The sequence below is a fragment of the Nematolebias whitei genome, chromosome 12 (genome assembly GCF_014905685.2).
Source record: "Nematolebias whitei isolate Nwh7 chromosome 12, NemWhi1, whole genome shotgun sequence".
NCBI lineage: Eukaryota > Metazoa > Chordata > Actinopteri > Cyprinodontiformes > Rivulidae > Nematolebias > Nematolebias whitei.
This window is the reverse complement of record NC_056509.1, coordinates 16,449,818-16,474,887: the sequence shown is the minus strand read 5'-3', so window position 1 is coordinate 16,474,887 and position 25,070 is coordinate 16,449,818. Positions and strand designations below refer to the sequence as shown.

Sequence of the window (25,070 nt, the reverse complement as noted above, 5' to 3'; positions counted from 1 at the left end):
GTTTTTCATCTCACTTCTCCAGGAGAACTGTCACTCTTTGTAACCCTTTAACTCTCTAACTCTGGCGAGAACCGGGAAGTTGCCACATTTAAATGGGTTGACTTCCGGGTCATTTTAGAGCTTTCTGATTGGTGGATGGACCAGATCAGAGGTGTGGTTTGTGATGTAAGGTGTTATCAAAGTCAAGGGCAGAGAATGAGATTGTTTAAAACAGACAGAAAGATTATTGGAGAAAACCAGACTTCGTGGAGTCAAACTCTCCTGTATCTTCTGTGAAAGTTAAACATGACATTTCTTCTCGGTAAACATTTTAGTTGACCGAAACTCGACCTTTAACACACTTACAAATTTGCTCATTGAAGACAGAAAAATCAAGAAATGCATATTACCCTGATTTCTTCTTTGAATGAGGAATAAAAATCATTACTTACTGTTTATGTAAAATAAAAATGAGTAGTTCTCTTCAACCTGTAAACATTGAGTGAACTAACACAATTTGATTATCAAACAATTGTAAAATAGTAATGATCATAAAGAATTGTCTTTTCTACTTGATTAATTCAAGAAAGAAAGTCTCCAGATGGCTCAAACTGTATTTCTGGATGCAGATCAATGAAATAACAGTCTCTGTCCATCTGGTCAGTTTTGACCTAGGCCTAGTCCACTACACCATTGAGCCTCAGGAAAATGAGTGGGGGAGCTGGACCAAGTAAGAAGCAAAAAACCTAGCATTTCCATATGGAATGGGAGGACAACTTTTTTTTCTCACAATGTCATATTCCAAGTGTGTTTCCCTCATCTGCCAGTCTACTATTGTTATTCCAATGAAAATGTGGAGCGGCATTTTCTGACAATTCATAAAAACTACAACATTGACTTCCTTCCAAAACGCGAGCTGAGAAAGATGATGAAAGAAAAGGTGAAGGAACTAAAATCCCAGTTATCCGGACAGCAGTCATTTTTCCTACAGCTGACCACAAAAGCGAAGGCAGCTACCGAATCATCATTGAGCCACTTAATAAATGATAAGCACAAGAAGTCCTTTCAAGATGGAGAGATGGTAAAAGAGGCATTTGTTTGTAGCTGACTCGTTCTGAGACTTTAAAAACAAACCAGAAATATTATCTTCAATCAAAGCTTTCCAGGTATCAAGTACAGTTAAACGGCGCTGTGAAGCCATGTTCGAGGATTTGACCTAGCAACTTTGGAAGGATATCGTGGACTGTGAGTGTTTTTCAATGTAAATAGATGAGTCTACAGACGTGTGGCACAGCCCAGTTGTGCATTTTTATTTGGATGGTGTTTAACTATATGACTGCAACGCAAGTTATTACTTTGTTTTATTATTTTGTACGAGGACAGTAAAAATAAATTGTCACTTACTTAAAAAAAAACTTTGGGGTTTTGTCATTTATGTTGCGTCCACAGCGAGCTGGGATGTAAAATAAAGCATACTTAATATGTTTATAAACAAGTATATGTTCTGTATTTTTATAGAAGCTCATTTGGACTTGGTCATTTAAAAAGTAGCTTGCATGCTGAAAAAGTGTGGGCATCCCTGCTGTAGACGATAACAGACAGAAACTCATGGAGGAGAAAAGGCACAAGCGGGGAGAAGACAGAAGACAAAGGCATCTGAACTGGGGCAACAGATGCGCAGCTAAAAACCCAGAGCATACCTTGTAATGCTTCAGGAAACCTGAAAGACTATTAGGACAGTTCTACCATGGCTGCTGGAGAATCCAAAACTATTCTGCCTGAAAAGACACTTTGTCTCTGAACTGAGAAGATGAAGATGACACAACCAAATGGTCTTAGGAAGTATTCTGAGAATATGAGAAGAATATGAGAAGTTCTCCAGCTTGGTGAGAGTAGATCTGATGACCCACTGCTGCCTTTGTCAGATAAAACTCTGCAGCTGGGCTCCTACGCTACACAGGTTGGAGGGGCGGGGCCTAACAATCTAACTGCTGCCTGTGGCTTCAACTTCAGCTTCTGGTCCAGTCTCTACTGTATCTCCATGACGTCAGACCAATGGTTGTTTCCTGAAAGCGTGTCCTGAAACCCAACCAGTGGTTTATGAAATATTTTGCTAACAAATATATTTAGTGTAGTAAAAGTTTTTAATAACAAGCGGCACACCTATGTTCCCCATCGCTGAAGGTTTTGAATGGTGAGTGTTTTGTAGTTTTCAAGATGTTTTCTTTTTCTGGACTGGAAATGAACAAGGAATTAGGACTGCAACAACAAATCGATAAAATTGATAAAAATCGATTATTTTGGCAACAAATTTCATTATCGATTCGTTGTGTCGCGCTATTAAGCGTCTCTCAGGGCGTTGTGGAGCCATTTTGTTAATCTGCAGAGCATTGTCAATGCTGGCTGACTGAATAAAGTTTTTTTTTTTAAACTGCAGTGCGAGTTGAACAGAGTGAGGCAGAAACAGAGCAGAGACAGTGTTTTCAAATGAAATTAAATAAATATTACAAATGACTGACGCCGAGAAAATTGTTCGACCAACGTCCTCCAAAGTGTGGGAGCACTTGACGCTTCACAAATATAAAAAACTGTGTAACATGCAGTTTTGAAAAGTGGGGGAGTGGTGGCGCGGAGGTTGGAGGGGGTGGACCTGTGATAGGAAGATTGTCGGTTCAAGCCCCGGAACAGACAACGTCAAAGACGTGAGTGGGGCACCCATGCCTGCCCCCACCCTCATTCATCCCACTCTGGGCCCTTGAGCAAGGCCCTTGACCTCCACCTTCTGCTCCTCCGGGTGTCCTAGATAGCAGCTCTCTGCTCCACACAGAGGGCTGTGGTAGCTCGGTGGTCTGTGGTTCCGTCAGGAAGGGCATCCGGCGTAAAAATAACTGCCAAGTCTTCGTGCGACTTAAGTTCGCTGTGGCGACCCCTGAAGAAGGGAGCAGCCGAAAGAAGAAAAAAAAACAACAACAAAAACCACGCAGTTTTGAAAAGAGACGACGTGACACGGGAGAACCACACTGATTAAACCTAAACATGGTGGGAGTCATAAACTAACTTCACTGCAGTGTGGATGAAGGATCAGCAGCAGGTGAGTCTCTACAATATTCCACATTTGTTCTATTTCCAAGCGAGAAAACATAACGTTAGTCTCTCTGTAGCCGAAGCTGCTGCTTGTTTGTTTGCTGATTCATGACAGTGATAGAGAAAGTGCGTGTTACTTTTTATTTAATGTAATTGGTACAAGCAGTGTTTAAATGTGATTTATAAACAAATCTAACACAAAAATGGTAATAAATTAAGGATTAAGCTTCAACTTTTAATTTGCTGGCAAAGACTGAAGACACTGCATTGTATGGCAGGATGAATGGCATTTAAACAGGAATTAAAGTAATTTATTACATCTACTCAAATGTGTGTAATTAAGTATTGTATATACATATATATAGTGTGTGTGTTATCCAAAAAAGTTCAATCTGGTCCTCTGGACCTTCAAAAAAACAAAACAAAGCAAAAAAAAAATAATAATAATAATAAATGTAGAAACGTTTCGTCTCTCATCCAAGAGACTTCTTCAGTCTGAGCTGCTGTTTTCAGCTCAGTCTCTTAAATAGCGCCTTCTTCAGAGTGGATCAACCAGTTTTGCTGCTGACAACCAAAACCAGCTGATCACATGCTCAAGAAGGACCATCAGCCTAACAATGGGTCATTAGCACACTGATGGCTGTTTACTACTCACAGAGGGCTGAGTGATACTAGCAATCACAGCATTGTAAGAGGGGGACAGTTGAACCCGGAGGCCTCCACCCCTGTTTAATGATGGACGGTTTCTTTTCACAAAGATGGCCTCCTTTACTCCTCTCTCAAACCATCGTTCCTCTCTGTCCAGGATGTGAACATCTTCATCCTTGAAAGAGTGACCGCTGGCCTGGAGATGAGTGTAGACCGCAGAGTCCTGGCCTGATGATGTTGATCTTCTGTGCTGGGCCATCCTTTTGGCCAGTGGCTGTTTTGTTTCCCCGATGTAAGACTGATCACAGCCCTCCTGACACTGAACAGCATACACAACATTACTCTGTTTGTGCCGGGGGACTGGATCTTTGGGATGAACCAGTATTTGCTGTAATGTATTTTGGGGTTTAAAAGCCACTGGGACATTATGTTTAGAAAATAAATGTCTCAGTTTCTCTGATACTCCCTCAACATATGGAATGACCACTGGTCTGGGTCTGGGTTCCTCCTTTTCACCTGATGGCTGACTGGAGTCCTGTTTGGGTTTCTTCTCTGCTTTCAGGAAGGCCCAGTTAGGATATCCACATTGCTCTAGAGCCTGTTTTGTGTAGGATTTCTCCTTCTGCCTGGCTCCTGAGCTAGTGGGGACGCCGTCTGCTCTGTGACACAGAGTCCTGATGACTCCTAACTTGTGCTCCAAAGGGTGATGGGAGTCAAACTGCAAATACTGGTCTGTGTGGGTGGGTTTGCGGTACACCTGTTTGCAAATGTCCTCTATCAGAGACTGAGACCTCACAGTCCAAGAAAGCCAACTTGCCATTTTTTTACATCTTCTCGTGTGAACTTGATGTATTTATCCACAGAGTTGATGTGGTCAGTAAAATGTTGGACTTCCTGAGATTTGATATTAACCCAGGTGTCGTCAACATACCTGAACCAATGACTTGGTGGTGTCCCTGAAAAGGACGTCAAGGCTCTCTTTTCTACCTCCTCCATGTACAGGTTGGCAACAATAGGAGAAACTGGAGACCCCATAGCACACCCATGTTTCTGCCTATAATATTGCTCCCCATATGTGAAGTAGGTTGACTGCAGGCAGTTTCAAGAGTTGACACAGTTGTTCTGTGGAAAGCGTGGTCCTGCTGCTCAGAGTGGTGTCTGATTTTAATCTTAAACTGACCACCTCTACTGCATCATCAACAGGAATGCACGTAAAGAGTGATGTGACATCAAAAGAGACCATTGTTTCATCAGTCTCCACGATGACATCCCTCACCTTGTCCACAAAGTCCATGGTGTTCTGTATGTGGTGTTCTGAGCTGCCAACTAAAGGGATGAGTACAGACGCCAGATATTTGGAAACATTGTAAGTGACAGAGTTAATCATACTAACAATTGGTCTTAAAGGTACACCTTGTTTGTGGATTTTAGGTAAACCATACAGACTAGGTGTGGCCTCCCCTGGGTACAGTCTGTGGTACAGAAAACGGTCAATAGCCTTGTCCTGCTCCAAAATTTTCAGGCATTATATTAACTTATTCTTGTAACCACTTCCTGGATCTCTTTTCAGAGGTTCATAAGTGGTTAAGTCACTAAGGAGTGTCATAACTTTCTCATGATAGTCTTTCTGGTTCAAAATCACTGTGCACCTTCCTTTGTCTGCTGGGAGAATGATGATGTTTTTGTCCTTGCTAAGAGTGGTGAGTGCATCCCTCTCCTCTCTACTGATGTTGGATAGTGGTGGTTTGGCATTGCTGAGGCAGGCTGAAACTTTGATTCTGAGCTGTTCTGCTTTAGCCTCTTTAATTTTGTTGTTCCGAGGACTTCCGAGGAAGTCTCTCGGATGAGAGACGAAACGTTTCTACATTTTTTTGTTGATTTGCTTTGTTTTGTTTTTTTGAATGTCCAGAGGACCAGATTTAACTTTTTTAGATTTTTCTACCTGGATTATTGAGCATGCATCAGGATATCATGATATGCTAATTTTATGACGCAAGTATGTCAATGTTTGCCCCGCCCCGTTAACAGAACCGAGCGCGCCGAACTACCAAACCGAACTGCGCCCCCTCCATCCACCTGTCGGTACTGGCGTAACGCTAATTAGCTGCGCATAATACTAGCTATCTAAAATGCTAAAAACAAAACGCGTGGCTCGGCTTACAGACAGTGACAGCTCAACTGTCTCTCCCTCCCCTGCACCAGCGCAGCTCTGCGTTTTTCTCTCCCCTCACCCTGCTCTGGGATGCCAGTGTGGGCGCAGCTCGGCTTTTTAGTTTTTATATACCGGTAATACTGCAAAGCAACATGTTAAGTTAATTTTGTCAAATGAATAACTATGATGTCAGGTTTTTTGGGGGTTATATCACAAAATTTATCGTCATCGTCAAAATGCTCTGAAATATCACAATATTATCCAACAATTTTCAGTCAGGTCATCTGGACAGTTTCTTTTTTTTTTGTGCTGAAATGTTTCACCTTCCATCCAGAAGGCTTCATCAGTCAAGGAAACACACAGCACAAAAATGATTCTTCCCCCAACAGCTTACTCCAAAGTGGAACAACAAACCAGTTTGGAGTAAACATTTTTGTTTTATTGGCTAATTAATCCGGGGGGGGGGTCCGATTAATCGATTATGGGAATAATAGTTAGTTGCAGCCCTACAAGAATGCAAGTAAACCTTAACGCTTTTGGTAAATCTTAAATGTTCTTGGTGCAAGATATTCAAGTGGGTTGAAGTTACACTGTGTGGAAAAACAGAGGTACAATTGTTGTTTTCTTATCTGAGGCAAGGCAGAGTGACAGATCCTGGTGAGTGGAGGGAGTAATTTTATCTGCCACCTGGTGCAATGGTGGCAGATAAAATCTCCTTGACCACCAGTGATTAATCTTAGGCTACCCTAATCATTTGAGGAAACTATACTTTTAAGCAAAATAAGAACTAGAAAGCATAGTTTCCTAAAATGACAGGGGTGTCCTGTGGTGGGCACAATTCCACTAATCTGAAAACAGCGGACCTAATTTTTTGTTTAGCGGATTAGCATTTTCACTACCTTTGGAAACCAGTAGATTTCACAAACTTTAAGTCCACAAACAAAATTCACAAGCTTGTTCCTGTCTGCTGTGGGCGTGTCTCGAAGACTTTAATAGACACGCTATTGGATGACTATGTGTACACATGACAATACGACTGGTCGACGCAGTTTCAACTGGGAGGAGACCAAAACGTGTGACTACCATCTTAGCGGTTAGCTTCCGATTATTTTTTTTAGTTAGCGGAATATGGGTTAGTGAAGCTAATTTTGTGGTTGGGTGTGCCCACCACTGATGGCCATCTTGGATTTTTATGCCACAATCCAATTTTAATAGGGACTTCTTTTTAATGCCTAAATGCAGCCACACACCAAAATGTAGGGCTGTATACCAAATTAAGGTTATTTTATAGCACCGATCGAATTGCGTCGGTTGGTGTATGGATTGAAACCTCACTCTTTTTTCGGTGTCAAGTTTTGGTATTGGCTGTAACGTGTCACGTGGTTTCAGCACGCCGGCCGGTAAAACGCAGACATATGACAAACAGACTACATGTTTACACCCAGAGCTGTATAGAGCTGCCCTACAGCTTGTATGTCTCTGGTGCTGGTTACGCCCACAGACGGGGTTCACGTGTGCAGCGCGCGTGTTGTCGAACGGCTTCGACAACACACGCAACTTTCTGCTTACGAGCAGAAAGTTGCTCCGTATTTTTCTGCAAGGAGAGAGAAGGACAGCAGCCTCCTCCCTCCTCCTCCTCTCAGCATTAAAGTCAGCCAGTGAGTGTTAAAGAGCATGAATGGCCTGATTCATTATCTCCACGACAGGACTCTTCATCAAAGAACTCCCGAGGACGGAGCTGTGTCTGGGATTTCAGCTGGTGAGTTTACGTTTGTTAACATTTTGTTAACAATACCATCCATCCATTTTCTTCCGCTTATCTGAGGTCGGGCCACAGGGGTAGCAGCCTAAGTAGGGAGGCCCAGACTTCCCTCTCCCCAGCCACTTGGGCCAGCTCTTCTGGGGGAATCCCGAGGCATTCCCAGGCCAGCTAAGAAACATAGTCCCTCCAGAGTGTCCTGGATCTTCCTCTGGGCCTCCTCCCGGTGGGACATGTCCGGAACACCTCACCAGGGAGGCGTCCAGGAGGCATCCTAAACAGATGCCCAAGCCACCTCAACTGGCTCCTCTCGACGAGGAGAAGCAACGGCTCTAATCCGAGTCCCTCCCGGATGATCGAGCTTCTCACCCTATCTCTAAGGGAGAGCCCAGAAACCCAACAGAGAAAACTCATTTCGGCCGCTTGTATCCGAGATCTCATTCTTTCGGTCACAACCCAAAGCTCATGACCATAGATGAGGGTAGGAACGTAGATCGATCGATAAATTGAGAGCTTCACCTTTTGACTCAGCTCTCTCTTCACCACAACAGACCTGTACAGCGCCTGCTTCACTGCTGACACTGCACCTATCCGCCTATTGATCTCACGTTCCATTTTTCCCTCATTCGTGAACAAGACCCCAAGATACTTGAACTCCTCCACTTGGGGTAGGACCTCCTCCCTGACCCGGAGAGGGCACTCTACCCTTTTCTGGCTCAAGACCATGGCCTCGGATTTGGAGGAATTGATCTTCATCCCGGCCGCGTCGCATTTGGCTGCGAACTGCTTCAGCGAAAGCTGTAGATCACGATCTGATGAAGCCAATAAGACCACATCATCTGCAAAAAGCAGAGACGCAATCCTAAGGCCACCAAAACGGATCCCCTCAACACTTTGGCTGCGCCTAGAAATTCTGTCCATAAAAGTTATGAACAGAATCGGTGACAAAGGGCAACCTTGACGGAGTCCAACTCTCACCAGGAACAAGCCCGACTTACTGCCGGCGATGCGGACCAGGCTCTGACACCGGTCATACAGGGACCTAACAGCACGTATCAAAGGGCCCGGTACCCCATACTCCCAGAGTACCACCCACAGGGTTCCCCGAGGGATGCGGTTGAACGCCTTCTCCAAATCCACAAAGCACATGTTGACCGGTTGGGCAAACTCCCACGCACCCTCAAGGACCCTGCTGAGAGTGTAGAGCTGGTTCAGTGTTCCACGGCCAGGACAAAAACTGCACTGCTCCTCCTGAATCTGAGGTTTGACTATCTGACGGACACTCCTCTCCAGAACCCCCAAATAGCCCTTACCAGGGAGGCTTAAGAGCGTGTTTCCCCTGTGGTTGGAACACACTCTACGGTCCCCCTTTTTGAATAGGGGGACCACCACCCCGGTCTGCCAATCCAGGGGAACTGCCCCCAATGTCCACGCAATATTGCAGAGTCGCGTAAGCCAACACAACCCTACAATGTCCAGAGCCTTAAGGAACTCGGGGCGAATCTCATCCACCCCTGGGGCCCTGCCACCGAGAAGCTTTTTAACCACCTCGGTGACCTCAGCACCAGAGATTGGAAGGCTCGACCCAGAGTCCCCAGGCTCCGCTTCCTCAGTGGAAGATGTGCCGGTGGGATTGAGGAGGTCTTCAAAGTATTCTGCCCACCGACCTACAACATCCCAAGTTAAGGTCATCAGCACACCACTCCCACTATAAACAGTGTTGGTGGCGTACCGCTTTCCCCCCCGAGACGCCGGATGGTGTACCAGAATCGCCTCGAAGCCGTGCGCAAGTCATTCTCTATGGCCTCTCCGAACTCCTCCCATGCCCGAGTTTTTGCCTCAGCGACCACCCGAGCCGCATGCCACTTGGACTGCCAGTATCTATCAGCTGCTTCCTTGGTGCCACAGGCCAAAAAGGCCCGATAGGACTCCTTCTTCAGCCTGACAGCATCCCTCACCGACGGTGTCCACCATCGGGTTCAAGGGTTGCTGCCGCGACAGGCACGACAACCTTGCGGCCGCAGCTCCGGTAAGCCGCCTCGACAATAGAGGCACGAAACATGGTCCACTCAAACTCAATGTCCCCCACCTCCCCCGGAACATGTTCCAAGTTCTCCCGGACATGGGAGTTAAAACTCCATCTCACAGGAGACTCTGCCAGACGTTTCCAGCAAACCCTCACAATACGTTTCGGTCTGCCAGGTCTGACCGGCATCCTCCCCCACCATCGGAGCCAACTCACCACCAGGTAGTGATCAGTGGACAGCTCCGCCCCTCTCTTCACCCGAGTGTCCAAGACATGTGGCCGCAGATCAGATGAGACGATGACAAAGTCTATCATTGAACTGCGGCCTAGGGTGTCCTGGTGCCAAGAGCACATATGGACACCCTTATGCTTGAACAAGGTGTTCGTTATTGACAAGCCATGACGAGCACAGAAGTCTAACAACAGAACATCACTTGGGTTCAGATCGGGGGAGGGCATTCCTCCCAACCACACCCCTCCAGGTCTCACTGTCATTGCCCACATGAGCATTGAAGTCCCCCAGCAGAACAAGGGAGTCCCCAGAAGGTGCACTTTCCAGTACCCCCTCTAAGGACTCCAAAAAGGGTGGCTAATCTGAACTGCCGTTTAGTGCATAAGCACAAACGACAGTCAGAACCCGTCCCCCTACACGTAGGCGGAGGGAGGCCACCCTCTCATTCACCAGGGTGAACCCCAACACACAGGCACCAAGTTGGGGGGCAATAAGTATGCCCACTCCTGCTCGGCGCCTCTCACCAGGAGCAACTCCAGAGTGGAAGAGTGTCCAGCCCCTCTCAAGGAAACTGGTTCCAGAGCCAGAGCCATGTGTAGAGGTGAGTCCGACTTTTTCTAGCCGGAACCTCTCAGCCTCACACACCAGCTCAGGCTCCTTCCCCACCAGTGAGGTGACATTCCACGTCCCAATAGCCAGCTTCTGTATCCGAGGATCAGACCGCCAGGGTCCCCGCCCTCGGCCACCACCCATCCCACATTGCACCTGACCCCTTTGGCCCCTCCCACAGGTGGTGAGCCCATGGGAAGGGGGACCCACGTCTCCTCTTCGGGCTGTGCCTGGCCCAGCTCCATGGGTAAAAGCCCGGCCACCAGGCGCTCGCCCGCGTGCCCCATCTCCAGGCCTGGCTCCAGAGTGGGGCCCCGGTGACCCACGTCCGGGCAAGGGAACATTAAGTCCATTTGTTTCTCTCATCATCAGGGTCTTTGTTAACAATGTTAACAATGTAATGTTTTTAGAGTTCTAGAATTGCGCCGCTCAAGGTGGCTGCATGTTGGAGCAGCTCTGTTAATTTCATTCTGAGATTTTGCTTTTGGAAACATTAATTCCTCTTTTTCTGGATGTAAATCACATTTTTTTGGACGATTGTTTCTTCTGGTATCGGATGCTGTGCAGCTGGAAGGATTTTGACTGAAACTTTTTTAGTTTTGGACATTTGTTATGATGCATAACCATGGCAACAAGGCAGTTTTCTACAACCAACAGCAGCTGATTAACATCTCAAAAGCTCAAATAATATCTCAACTACAGCCCCAAATCTCAAATGAGTTGAAAGGATGTTCTGTGGACACATTCTCATCTACCTGCCAGCTCGAGTGCCTGACCACTGAGATCCTGGAACTAGCAGGAAACACGGCTCATGACAGCAGAAGGACAGTATCGTCCCTCAGCACCTACAGTTGTCTGTCCGCAGTGACAAGGAGCTCAGCAGACTGCTGGAAGGAGTGGTCATCGCTCTGGGAAGAGTTCTGCCTGGCATTCGGGTGGTCCTACAGCCCAGGGGAACTGAGAGGCCAGCCAAGTCTGGGTGGACGGATCGAACGGCATCTGCAGCCTGTTTCTTAGGATCCACTGTGGGATGGACCTTTGCAAGAGATCCTTCCTGTCTACAGCCATCAGTATCTATAACATCTCTTAATGAAATGAGGATAACGAGTTACAGCAACAAATAATTTCCCTCTGGGATTAATAAAGTAATTTTGATTGATTGATTGATTTGATTGTCACTGCAACTTAACGCGTACATCGCGGTGAGTTAAACTAGAATCCATGTAACGCTAACTTTAAGATATTCATGTGTAAATTTATTTTATCTATGTAGCTAGCTAAACTCAGAAGCTAACTAAAGATTGACAGTAACAGATGAAGCTTAGCTTCTAAAATTGTGCTCATGCATCGGATCAGCTGCTTAAACAGTTCACTAATGTTCAATGTTTATGTTCTCCTCTCAGGAGGTTCTGACCCTGATGTGAGGAGGACAGAAAAAGAAAAGCGAGATGGGAGCCACAGGACAGTCACAAACTTTGTTGTTAAAAGTTTGCTGCTTTTTTCTACAGTGGAGGCTGCATGTTGGAGGTAAGTAAACTTTAAAGGATATTGTTGACCAGTTAAAACTTTTGTCTCTCAGCCTACATAATGTTTTTTGATCAATAATAACATAACCATGTTATTGTTGATGTTTTGTGTTCTCATATCAATTAGGGAGATGATAAGAGCCCTAAACCCCAGAGAACCACAGAGAAGATTCAGGAAGAGACACAGAGGTACAGAAGTCTGCATCAACCCTAACCTCAGTGAATCCAGTGACCTGCTGGTGGAATGTGAGAGACACTATGCCAGTGCTATCAAACTGACAACCTGTGTGTGCAACAAGCATCATCCACACCCTCAGAGTGAACATTTTCTACTGCTGGAAGCACCATCAGCCAGGAGCGGGCTCCTTTGTGTCCAGAGAAAGCAGACATGTTGATTTTTCTGAAGAAAAATTGCTAAGTGAAAAGGTCCTCAGTGTGTAGTAGTGAGCATTAGACACTGACGTGTCACTTATTGTTTGCAACTGTTCTTTTGACCAGGAAATTATTTATTTTTATGTAAGAAAATTGCTTGGAACAGAAATACCAAAGTTAAAAAATAAAGCTTACTCTGTAATGTGTAACGTATTATTATTTTTTTTTTGTTATTAATGAATTAACAGTAATTACAAAATTGGTACCGAAAAAAGAACCGTCCAGGAACCGACACTGAAGTGAAGGTACCGACACCGGTACAGATTTTTTTAGAAAGGTACCCAGCCCTACCAAAATGGAAGCCAGTACCTCATTTATTTTTCAAGTTGTGCTCAAAACATGAACTGGACGGACAGTTGGACGGTATTTCCAAGTCACCTCTTTGTACTGAGATGGGGGACAAACATCTTGTGCCATCAGTTAGTTCTCTTTAATAAGTTGGGAATGACTCGCAGCTACTACCGCATCAAATTTTCACTCAGTCTCTGTAAAACTGACACTTATGCTGTGTTTGCTGTGGCAGCAAACTTGTCACCAGTGGTCAAGACACAGTGGTTCATGGGATATATTGCTAACATTACAGACAAACACACACACTAAGAGTGTCCGCAGTGTGAAACCTACCAGTACCAGTTGGTGAGAGTCATCATGATGTAAAGTGAAGCCAGGAACAGCATGAAGTGGAAAAACGAGTAAGAATACGTGACACCGTCTTTCTCATTGTCCACAGCTCTATTGACACCGCTGTCCCCCTCAAAGTTGTCTGTCTGAGACCCGTCCTCAATCAGAGCAGACTCATCGGTGGTCAGAGTCAGTTTGTTTACCTGGGTATTGGACGAATTGCGAATACTGACAGACAAACAGAAGTCAAACGGGACAAATAGAGGACAAACAGAGAGAAAACATTTTATTCTCCAGAAACACATCAGATTGTATTTTGTAACTTAAAATCAGCTTTTCTACAAATGTTTCTGTTTAAATCAAAGAAGTTCCTTACCTGGAGTATAGCACACACATAAGAAAAAGGATCAATCCCACAATTCCTTGGGCATCCCACCACTGAACCACATGGTCCTGACCTGCAGGAGTGGTGCTGTTCAGTCCGATAATACCCAGAAGGCTCGGGTTGCATTTCCTGTCTGTGAAAGAAAGAACAAAACTATTTGTTTCAACCATTACATCAAGTCCACTAGAGTCCAAAACACCATCAAATTTTATCTCCCCCCCCCAAAAAAAAAAATCAACTATAGAGTCCAAAAATCCTTCAGACTTCATATCCCAACAGGTCCACTACAGAGTGCAAAACACCATAAGACTATTTATATATTTTGAATTATTTGTCTGTGATGGACTGGAGACCTGTCCAGGTGTCCCCTGCCTCTCACACAGTGATGGCTGATATGGGCACCAGTGACCCCCGTGACTCGAAAAGGAAGAAGTGGACAAAGATGATGGATGGATGAATTATTTGTTCCTAGATTTTTATTTTTTTAGAAAAATTCAGGCAACTAAGCTAACCTAATACTGGTAATTTAAGTTACAGAATTTTATGCACTCCTATATTTTTTTCTATTTTTGGTATAAATATAAAATTAATCATAAATATTTGATACAGTAAGGAACCTAAAATGATTGTTTTAAATAAATGCTCTATTTGTTTACATTGTTGTTTAATCTTTTCAACTTGTCAGTTACATATACATTATAATTGAAACAAAATTTATGACCATTTCAATAGAAAAATTGTTTATGAATCTAAAATCGTTTCAGAATCGAAAAATCAATTTTAAATTGTATTGTGACACCAAAATTCGGAATTGAATCGGATCGCCAGACACAGAGATTCGCACCCCTACTGCCTTCAGACACAGGTCTCCTTGCAAAAGAGATCTGTGATCTCAATGGGATTTGCCTGATTTAATAAAGGCTAATAATAAGACTGCATTAAATCTTTTTTCCATACTTTATCAATCCAGAATTACTCTGGTCATTTTCCATCAGTTTGTGTTAGTTTATGGTCCTAGGGGAACAGATGTTGATTATTAGACTCGTCAGTTTGTTCCTGTCTCGTCTGAGTTAATGTTGTTCTGACAGCAGCATGTTTCAGACATTCAGTGGTATTTTCTTTAGATTAGACTTCTGACTGAAACAAAGCATGTTTCTAAAGACCAGAGGCAGGATGCACATGAAGCTGCAGTACTGGTGGAATCAGAGAGTCAGGTTCCCTTACCGGGCTCATTAGTCATTGCAGACCAGGTCAGGTACATGGTGTAAAGGGTAACAAGGGAGGACTGTAACAGACCGGACCGAGGCTGAGACTCCTGTACACACAGCAAACACCATCAGTTAGAAAAAAAAAAACAGTTTCTCTAAAGGGATGGGACGTGCCGTCTTCTCAAAGGGACACGCTGTCTTCCTAAAGTGTGATGTTTTGTTTGTAGGAAAGAGTCTGAACCTGAATTTGTGGAAGGATGGACAACACGGAGGCTGCGATGCAGAGGAGCAGGTTGATGCTGATGAACACCTTGTTCTCAGTGCACCCATCAGTGTGGGTGTAGTAAATGTAGAATAAGACCAGAGACACCAGAGACAACAGGTAGTTCAGTGCGGTCACTGATAGAAGAGCTGGGAAAACACGAGACAACTTATTGTAGGCAAATGTCTGGTACACACCAATACACAGCTTTCAAAATGTGTACCGTAGACACCAGTATATTACGAGAAAATGAAGAAACGTGTTGCTTCCTGTTTGTTGACTAGATGTCGTACCTGCATACCAACAGCGAGAATTTCCCTCCTCCATCTTCTCCACCCACGACTCGTTCCAGGAATGGGCAAAGTCGATGAGTAGAACCAGCTGGATAAGGATGAAGCAGAACGCTCCAGCCATTCCAACATAGAACCACACTGTGGGACACACCCAGTTACAGCCATGAGCTCTCACTTCAACCAGCCTGTCAGAGAGTAAAGCTCCTGAAACTCTAATTTAATATAATCTGAGAACAATCAGAATAGTTACCGGTGGTGAAGGGTCCCTCTGAAATAAAAAATGATCCAATGGTGATGGCAACAGCTGCAGCAAACTTAAAGAACCAAAACCTACAACAAAAGCGGAAAATCTAAATATTGTCCAGATAATAACACAAACATAACACATGACACAAACTGTCCTAATTAGACAGACACATGAAGGGTTTCTGCTAAATGTTGAAATGTTCATAGAATGCTTATTTTTTTTAAAAAAAATCAATTTTTGTGCCATTTCCACAATTCATCTATCAAAACGTTCAGCTCATTCCTGCTATGACTTTTGGTATTTGTGTAACTTTCACTTTTTGAAAGATTTAGTTTATGTCAAACCATTTTATTTGATTAATTTTATGTGTAATTACGTCTAAAATTTGTCATATGGACTTCGGTTTATGAAGAGAAAGAATAAATCTACAATCAACCATGTATTTAACAGATGATCAAAGATGAGCGTGAAGATGCAGCAGCAGCTGCTACAGCCATCTTACCGTCACCCATATTTTAGTTGTTAATGAAACTATTCTTTTATTTATTTTTAATCCTGGTAAGGGATGTTAAATATACTTTTATTCAGGTTTTCTTCTGCAAATGAAGCATACGTTGGGGTGGAAGGGGGGGGGCACAAATCCCATAATTTCCAGACTATTGAGCGCACCTGAACATAAGCCACACCCACTAAATTTAAAAATAAAAAAATTGTACATATTAGAGCTGGGTGATATGGGCCAAAATCTTTATCTCAAAATTTTAAGATAAATCGCAATATACGATATATATCTCAATATTTTTTCTTTCCATAAATTAATAACAAAAATATATTTCTGACTCACAGTTTTGCCCCAGTTGTCACACAGCCACATTTATTAACAACAGCTGTAACTGTACAAAATAAATGCCTAAAAAATAAACTATTTATATATTAAATAATAATCCTCTTCAGCTGGCGGCAGCTGTGGCTGAGTGGTTAGAGCAGTCGTCCTCCAATGGGAGAGTTGAGGGTTCGATTCCACCAGCAGTCACATGCGGAAGTGTCCCTGAGTGAGACAATGAACCCCTCATTGCCTCTGATGTGTGTCCCATCGGTGTATGAATGTGATAAAGCTCTGATTACTCTTTGTAGAGATCTAGTAGAGGGCACGAGTGGGTAAATTAATGCACAGATTGTGTTGTAAAGAGCTTTGAGTGGCTTGATAAGAAAGAAAGGCTCTATATAAGTACAGTCCATTCAGCTGCACCGCCTTCATGTTAGTAAGCGTGTGTGAAGCTGCGGCAAAGTGAGCATCCACTTGGAACCGTGAAGCTGCAGGTCCGACAGATCCGACTCCTTCCTTAAAGCAAACCACGGTTCAGAACTCATTTAGCCGTGCTGTGCCTTTTAGAGGAACACAAAGAGGAAACGCGACATTAATAAATCAGCAGCTTTGTCATATAGTTAAGACACGGTCCCATCTCAGCTGTGGAACAAGACGGCTAAAGTGTTAGCCGTCTTGTTAGCTGCTAAGGACCGTATCTTTAGCGATATGATAAACTGCTGATTTATTAATGTTGTGCTTCCGCTCTCTGTTCCTCTAAAAGGCACAGCACGGCTAAATGAGTTCTGAACTGTAGTTTGCTTCAAAGAACGAGACAGGTCTGTCGGACCTGCAGCTTCACATACACTCTGCTGCTCGTGTTTACTTCTGCTAAGCGTCTCCTCTGCTGCCCGCCCACCTCCTGGAGAAACAGGAAGGGGAGGGGGAGCGCGACTGAGGGCTGTGTGTTTGCGTTCAAGGAGGGAGGAGGGGGCAAGTGGGAAAAAGAAGAAGGCAGGTGGGTTTCCAAGAGTAAAACTATATCATTTTATATCGAGATAGTCTCAACTTATTATATCGCAAAAAAAAAAATAGATATTTTTAAAATATCGAGATATCGCCCAGCTCTAGTACATATATAGCTTGTCTAAAAACTGTGGGTGTTCCAAGTTGTAACGTGAGATATTTACACAGAAATTTTTTTAACTTTTAATCAAATACATACAGGTAATATACACAAATATGTAAAGTAAATGCTTTTTTCTGAACGGTGCCTGTAACACGGCTGCAAATACTTCGTTGTGCCTCCAGGGATCATGTGTTCTACGTGATCATGAGACGTGTTTTGAGCACCCGTGGGTGACCGGGTGTGACGAGGCTAAATGTTTTGGCTGCATGAAGCTCGTTAGCTCGTAAAAATCCATAAATTAGCTGCAGCATTGTATAAGCCACAGTGTTCAAAGCGCGTGAAAAAATTAGCAGCTTATAGTTTGGAAATTACAGTCAATAACTGCGTTTGTGTTCTGATGCAACACACAGGATGTTTGAATTTAGATTAAAAACAGACCTACCCGTTGTGTAAGGAGGCTCGGGGGTCCTGGCTGCTTTTCACTTTGATCATGATCAGGGAGAATAGTAGGAAGAACATGGCCATGCCAAAACACACCCGGTACACAGCCTTGTAGCCAACCAGCACGTCACAGTTCACGTGACCCTCCACACCAGGAATAGACGATCCAATCCCACCCTCGCAGAAACCTGGGATCTACAAAAGGAGCAGAAAACAGAGGAGGGGGGGTGGGGTCACACCTGTCTGCTCTATAATCAGTGAGGCTGAGAGCATCGAGGAGCATCAGTTGCCAGCTGAGACGGGGAATCAGAGACTCGAGTTGTTTTATAATAATAATAATAATAATAATACATTTTATTTCAGGGCACCTTTCAAAAACCCAAGGTCACCTTACAAAAACAATTAAAATCAGCAATTAATAAAAACAGAATCAACAAATAATTAAAATATGTCATGATAAAACAACACTTAAAACAAAGTTAAAGAGAATATGCCTGTTTGAACAGGTGTGTTTTCAGTTGTGATTTAAAAGAGGGAAGAGAGTCTGTGTTCCTGATGACAGGAGGGAGGGAGTTCCAGAGCTGAGGAGCACAGCGACTGAAGGCTCTGTTCCCCATGGTGACGAGACGGGCAGAAGGAACAATAAAATGAGTGGCAGATGAGGATCTGAGGGAACGGGAAGGAGTGGAGATGTGAAGCAGATCACACTGGTAAGGAGGGGCAAGGTTATGGATGCACTTGAACGTGAGAGTTAAGATTTTAAAATTTATTCTAGCTTTGATGGGCAACCAGTGAAGCTGCTGCAGAACCGGGGTGATGTGTTCTCTGAATGGGGTTATGACCCAAGCTGCAGAGTTCTGGAGGAGTTTGAGTTTATGGAGAGTTTTATTCAGGAGACCAAAAAAAAGAGAGTTGCAATAATCGATCCTGGAGGTGGTCAGGCTAAGGACAAGGATGGCAACAGCATGAGGAGTAAGAAATGGACGAAGTCGGTTAATGTTACATAAACGAAAGTATGCAGACCGGGTGATAGAATTAATATGAGATTGAAATGAAAGCGTATTATCAAGTATGACACCCAGACTCTTTACCTGAGGGGAAGGATGAACATGGGAGTTGTCAATATTGATGGAAAAACTCTGCAATTTGGTTAAAGTGGAGACTGTGCCAACAAGTAAAACTTCTGTTTTCTTACTGTTGAGTTTAAGAAAATTTGAGGAAAACCATGATCTAATTTCCATAAGACAGTCCGATAGGGAGGTAGGTGGAAGAGATGAATTGGGTTTTGAGGAAATGTAGAGCTGGGTGTCATCTGCTTAACAGTGAAAATTGACATTATGTTTGCGGAATATGTGGCCAAGAGGGAACATATAAATAATAAATAAAAGGGGCCCTAATACAGAACCCTGGGGCACACCTGCAGCAACGAGAAACAAACTTGAGGAATGGGTTTTAAATTGAATAAACTGAGTGCGGCCTGAAAGATATGAATTAAACCAAGCAAGAGGAGTATGACTGATGCCAATGGATGCTAGTCTGTTCAGGAGGATATCGTAAGAAATAGTGTCAAATGCCGCACTGAGATCAAGGAGGATGAGAATGTTGAGGAGACCAGAATCAGCTGCCATCAAAAGGTCACTGGTGGTTCTTAATAAAGCTGTTTCAGTACTGTGGTGGGAGCGGAAACCAAACTGGAATTGTTCGTAAAAATTATGTTTATTGAAGTGTGAGTGGAGCTGAGAGGCAACAACTTACTCAAGGATTTTTGAAATAAAAGGAAGATTAGATATTGGTCGAAGGTTATCAAAATTATTAGGATCTGAACCAGGCTTTTTTAGAATTGGAGTGACAGAAGCTGTTTTCAGCGACGAAGGAACAATTCCAGTATTAAGGGAAGAGTGAATGATAGTGGTTATGAGAGGAACCAATGTGGGGAGACGAGCTTTAACTAACACTGTGGGAACAGGGTCAAGCTGGCAGGTGGATGATTTTGATTTATAAATAATATTTGTTACATCAGATATGGAAGGAAGGGTGAAACTTGAGAGTAAATGACGGGAAGGCAGCGGGGAAAACAGGGGGTCAGCTTCAGTGTTAGCAGCTGTTACAGGGTTAAGTAGTTAGTGGATATTGGAAATTTTGTCAGTGAAAAAGGACATGAGAGAGTTGCAAAAGTCAGCAGAGTACATGTGGGAGGGAAATGAGTCCGGAGGCTTAGTAATTTTGGCAAACAGTGAAAACAGAGACTTGGGAGTTACCTTCGCTAGAACTGATTAAACCAGAGTAGTATGCAGATTTAGCTGAGACAATGCAGTCCTTAAAAAACTAAATATGATTGTTATACATTTCTTTGTGTGTAGTGAGTCCAGTTTTTTTGAACAGGCGTTCCAGTTGGCATCCCTTGGCTTTGAGAAGATGCAGGTTGAACGTAAACCATGGTGCTGAGCGAGAAAATTAAACAGATCTGTGTTTGAGTGGAGCAAATGTGTTAAGAAGGTTTTGGAGGTTGACATTATAGTAGGAAGTGAGTTCATCAGTGGTTGAACAGCAGTGAAAAGACGGAAGGTCATATATAGCAGATGACAAAATGTCAGGATCAATATCATTAATTTTACTAAATGTAATGTCACAAGGAGTACAGGTTTTCAAAGCTATTATATTTACATCAAAAGAAATAAGCATATGATCAGAAGTAGGAAACAGATTGGCTTTGCAGTGAGTAGGGGTGACACCAGAACAAACCAAATCCAGAATGTGACCTTTAGAATGAGTAGGGAATTTGCTGTATTGTTAGAATCCAAAACTATCCAGACAGGAAGTCAAATCTCTGGTGAGAAGGTTATTGTCATTTTCCATGTGAATATTAAAGTCACCAACAATAATTATATTGGGAGAGCGAACAGAAAGATGAGTGAGAAGAGCAGCAAAGTCATACAAAAAATCCTTATTTGGCTTCGGTGGTCAATAAACGGTACATAAAATAGTAGGAGTAGATCCAGGAAGCTGAGATGCAGTGTATTCAAATGAGTGGAAGAGGTGGCAGAGACAGGGAGGACTTTCCAGTGCTTCCGATGAATTATCGCGAGACCACCACCCCTCCCCGAGTTGCGGGGGTGACAGATGTAAACAAACTCAGGTGGGGTCGACTCGTTGAGAGAAATAAAGTCATTGGGCTTTTGCCATGTTTCAGTCAAGCAAAGAAAGTCCAACTTACGGTCGAGAAGGAGATCCTGGATGAGATGTCCCTTTCCAGTGAGAGAGCGGACATTTAAAAGACCGAAGTTTATGTTGGAATTGCGATGCTTGACGATAGTGTTAGCCGACCTAGCCAGGTGGGCTAACACACTGCGGTTGACAGCCTGGTCAGATGGGGAGGACGATGAGTTCTGGACCAGAAGGATTCTACGGAGTCAGTGTCATTGGTATTGAAGTTTCGCCGGGACCCTCAGTGGATGTACTTTCGGCGGGGATTAAAAGCAATGTCCGGATGAAGGTGAAGCGCCACAGGTGAAGGGACAGCCAGGTGGAAACGGAGTCGCAGAAGCTCTGTAGCAGTGTACTGAAGGACAGCAGTCACCGGGTGGTGGATGATGGATAGAACAGCCCAGGTGAGGATAGAGCACACACACACCCTGTGGATCCACATCATAATCTGTCCGTTGTCAAACAGTGCAGAAACTCTTTACAAACTTTACAAAAATGACAAAAATAGCAGCTGGTAAGCCGCAGCAGCCAGACGTGCCAGCGTTCACTCAACCAGTTGAGCTACAGCTCTCTGATCTGTTTACACACATTTGATCAGATTCTAATTTCTTGTCAAGAACTATAATTAAGATAATACATTTTTTAGGATCTAATGAAAACCCATAAAGTAAGACATGGACAGTCTATGTCTGTTCTGCTGGACTAGAACCCTTTTATTGTCTCTGGATTATCTCTCTTGTATTTTAGTTGAGATCTTTCAGGATAAACTGAAAATTTGCTTACTTAAATGTTGACAGTAAAAAAAAAAAAAAAAAAATTATCCAGAAACATCTGGTCACTGAGCTTTTTCTCTGTGAGCATCTAAAGCTGATGTCCTTCAGATTATTTGACAGGATTGGTAAAAATGAAACCAATGAATAAAAGTATATCTGCATTGTAACTCATATCTTAGAGTGTTTAAAACTATTTATTTTTTTCTGTGCACACCTCAAAGCATTACAGTGCATCAGTTCACAGGAAATTCCTTTTTAGTCCTGGTAACATCTAAAATGATCCTGCAGCTGCTTCCTTGGAAACTATGAGAAAACAGAAACATCACATCTGTCAGGTGGAGCTACTCCTTCATTTCACTTCAACTGCCAACTTCTGTATTATGAAGGACAATTATTTAAACACCTTAGAGGCAGAGGAGCCTGCTGCATGCAGTCTGTTCTGTTGCTGTTATTACTCTAAACCACCGGGGGGGGACGGGGGGGGGGGCTGATGTAACCCCAAGGAGTCTGGAGGGAAGACGACAAGGAACGCAGGGTTCAGTAAACTGGAGTTACGACGTCTAAAATTTCATTCAAAGTCCAACCATTCCATCTAGAGATGCACCGATCCGATATCAATATAGGTATCAGTACCGATATCGGAAAAAACTTCTGGATCGGGTATCGGTGACAATGTTACCGATCCATTTTCCGATCCAACCTGCAGAGATTCACGATCCATGATGGCTTCAAACTATGGAATGGATTTCCTGAACAGAGGCGTGTCTCATGAGCCCAGAGTAATAAGACCCGCCTCACATTCAGGAAATCCAGTTCATAGTTTGCAGCCAGCTACAACGTGAGGACTGAGTTAGCAGCACTGTGGCTAACGGCTAAAAAACTTTTCATTGAAATATGTCTGCTGTGTGGAAGTATTTTACACTAGAAACACCACAAAACAAGACAGCAACGTGCAATGTCTGCAGAGCCATAGCGCCACATTAAACCACACTAAAGTTAAGTTTTACGTTGGACATTCGGGCTTCAGCATAGCGCTACTCTCGTTGAACCCGAAACAGTCCAATCTGCCCGTCTCTGAGGAGGGGCAGACTGAGCGCGGCTGACCGAAATCAGACTGCTTGCTTCGGATTGAATAAGGAGAAGACATCGCTGAAGCACGGAGCTCGAATCTTTACAGAGAAGATGCTAAACTTCATTGTTATTAACCTCCTTCCTGAGGGGAGTGGGGCAAAAAGTGTGTGCTGGGTGGGTGGGGTCCTTCATGATGCAGGTGGCCCTCTTCCTGCATCTGGAGGTGTAGATGTCTGTGATGGTGGGGAGACTGATTCCAACAGATTTCTGTGCAGCCTTCACCACTCTCTGCAAAGCTTTTCTTTCTGCAGCTGTGCAGCCTCCATGCCACACATTGATGCTGGAGCACAGGATGCTCTCCACTGCACACCTGTAGAAGGAGGTGAGGACTGAGCTTCCCAGACCAGCTCGCCTCAGCCGTCTGAGGAAGTAGAGTCTCTGATGAGCTTTCTTGATCAGGCTAGTAGTATTGTTGCTCCAGCTGAGGTTGTCATTCATGTGTACACCCAAGTACTTGTAGCTGGAGACCACTTCCACCGCAGATCCTCTTATGTTCAGGGGGGTGTAGGTGTTTTTGTTCCTTCTGAAGTCCACAATCATCTCCTTTGTCTTCTTCACATTGATGTGAAGGTTATTCTCTCTGCACCAGCTCTCCAGGTGTTCCACCTCTTGCCTGTAGCTGGACTCATCATTGTTTGTGATGCATCCCACCACCGCTGTATCATCTGCAAACTTTACAATGTGACAGCCTGGATGGGTAGCTGCACAATCATATGTGAGCAGAGTAAACAGAAGGGGGCTCAACACACATCCCTGAGGAGAGCCAGTGCTGAGGGTTATGGTGGAGGAGGAGAGGTTGTGGATCCTCACTAACTGTGGTCTGTTTGTTAAAAAGTCTAGTACCCAGTTGCAGATGGAGGGGCTTAGTCCTAGTGTGGATAGTTTGTCCATCAGAGTTTGGGGGATCATGGTGTTGAAGGCGGATATGAAGTCCACAAAGAGCATACGGACGTGAGAGTTTTTCTGCTCCAGGTGGTTGAGCGCAGTGTGGACCACAGAGGAGATTGCATCCTCTGTTGATCGGTTCTCACGGTATGCGTACTGATGAGGGTCCTCGTTGATGTTGATGGTTGTTTTGATGTGAGTCATGACGTTTTTCGAAGCATTTAGCAACTATCGGGGTGAGGGCCACTGGCCGATAGTCATTCAGACCAGTCACTGTAGAGCTTTTAGGGACTGGGATGATGGTGGCAGTCTATAATATTAACAAACATATTCACATATTAAGGCGTGGTTAGCTAACAACTGCCTTCAGCTGAATTCTAAAAAGACGGAAACCCTGATCATTGCCCCTGAACAGAAAGTTCCTTGGATTAAACAACACCTCGGTTCTCTGGGCTCCTCTTCTCAGCCGAACCTCAGAAACCTCGGTGTTCTGTTCGACCAGTCCATGTCTTTGGACAAACATTCAAAGCTTCTGGTAAAAAACTGCTTTTATCATCTGAGAAACATTTCTAAACTGAGGGCAATGTTATCCAGATCTGACCTGGAGATGATTATTCATGCTTTTATTTCTTCTCGTTTAGATTATTGTAATTCCCTTTTTACTTGTTTTAACAAAACTGCCGTCGCTCGTCTCCAGTTGGTCCAGAACTCTGCTGCGAGGCTTTTAACAGGAACTAACAGAAGGGCTCACATTACACCAGCTTTATCTTCTCTTCATTGGCTGCCTGTTGAATTTAGAATTAATTTTAAAATCTTAGTTTTGACTTTTAGAGCTTTAAATGGACAGGCCCCCCAATACATTACTGAAATGTTGTTTCCTTATTCTCCAGCCCGCACCCTTCGGTCTTCAGCGCTGAACCTTCTTAAGGTTCCTAAGACCCGGTTTAAAACTCGGGGTGACCTGTCCTTTCAGGCCGTAGCCCCCCGCCTGTGGAATGCCCTGCCCCTGTCTCTCCGTGTGAACGACTCTGTTGATTCTTTTAAAACGCAGCTTAAGACATTTCTATTTCGTCAAGCTTTTAGTTAAATGTTTTACTGTTTTTTCCAGCTGTTTTTACTGTTTTTATTAATGAGTTGTTATTATTTTATTTCATTTTAAGCTTTTATTTTTTATTGTTGTACAGCACTTAGTGATTGTATCTATGATAAGTGCTATATAAATAAAGTTTACTTACTTAC

General features: G+C 43.8%; 1 protein-coding gene across 1 annotated transcript in view; it reads right to left on the bottom strand.

Moving 5' to 3' along the window:
• serinc1 (serine incorporator 1) overlaps positions 1-25,070 on the bottom strand; it is a 41,715-nt gene that overhangs the window by 1,983 nt on the left and 14,662 nt on the right. Inside the window, exons 3-9 of the mRNA XM_037685288.1 lie at positions 17,840-18,033; positions 15,467-15,546; positions 15,217-15,354; positions 14,903-15,072; positions 14,678-14,768; positions 13,445-13,586; positions 13,072-13,296 (exon numbers count right to left, since the gene is read on the bottom strand). Coding sequence (XP_037541216.1) covers positions 13,072-13,296; positions 13,445-13,586; positions 14,678-14,768; positions 14,903-15,072; positions 15,217-15,354; positions 15,467-15,546; positions 17,840-18,033 — 1,040 coding nt within the window. The remainder of the gene's footprint in view (positions 1-13,071; positions 13,297-13,444; positions 13,587-14,677; positions 14,769-14,902; positions 15,073-15,216; positions 15,355-15,466; positions 15,547-17,839; positions 18,034-25,070) is intronic.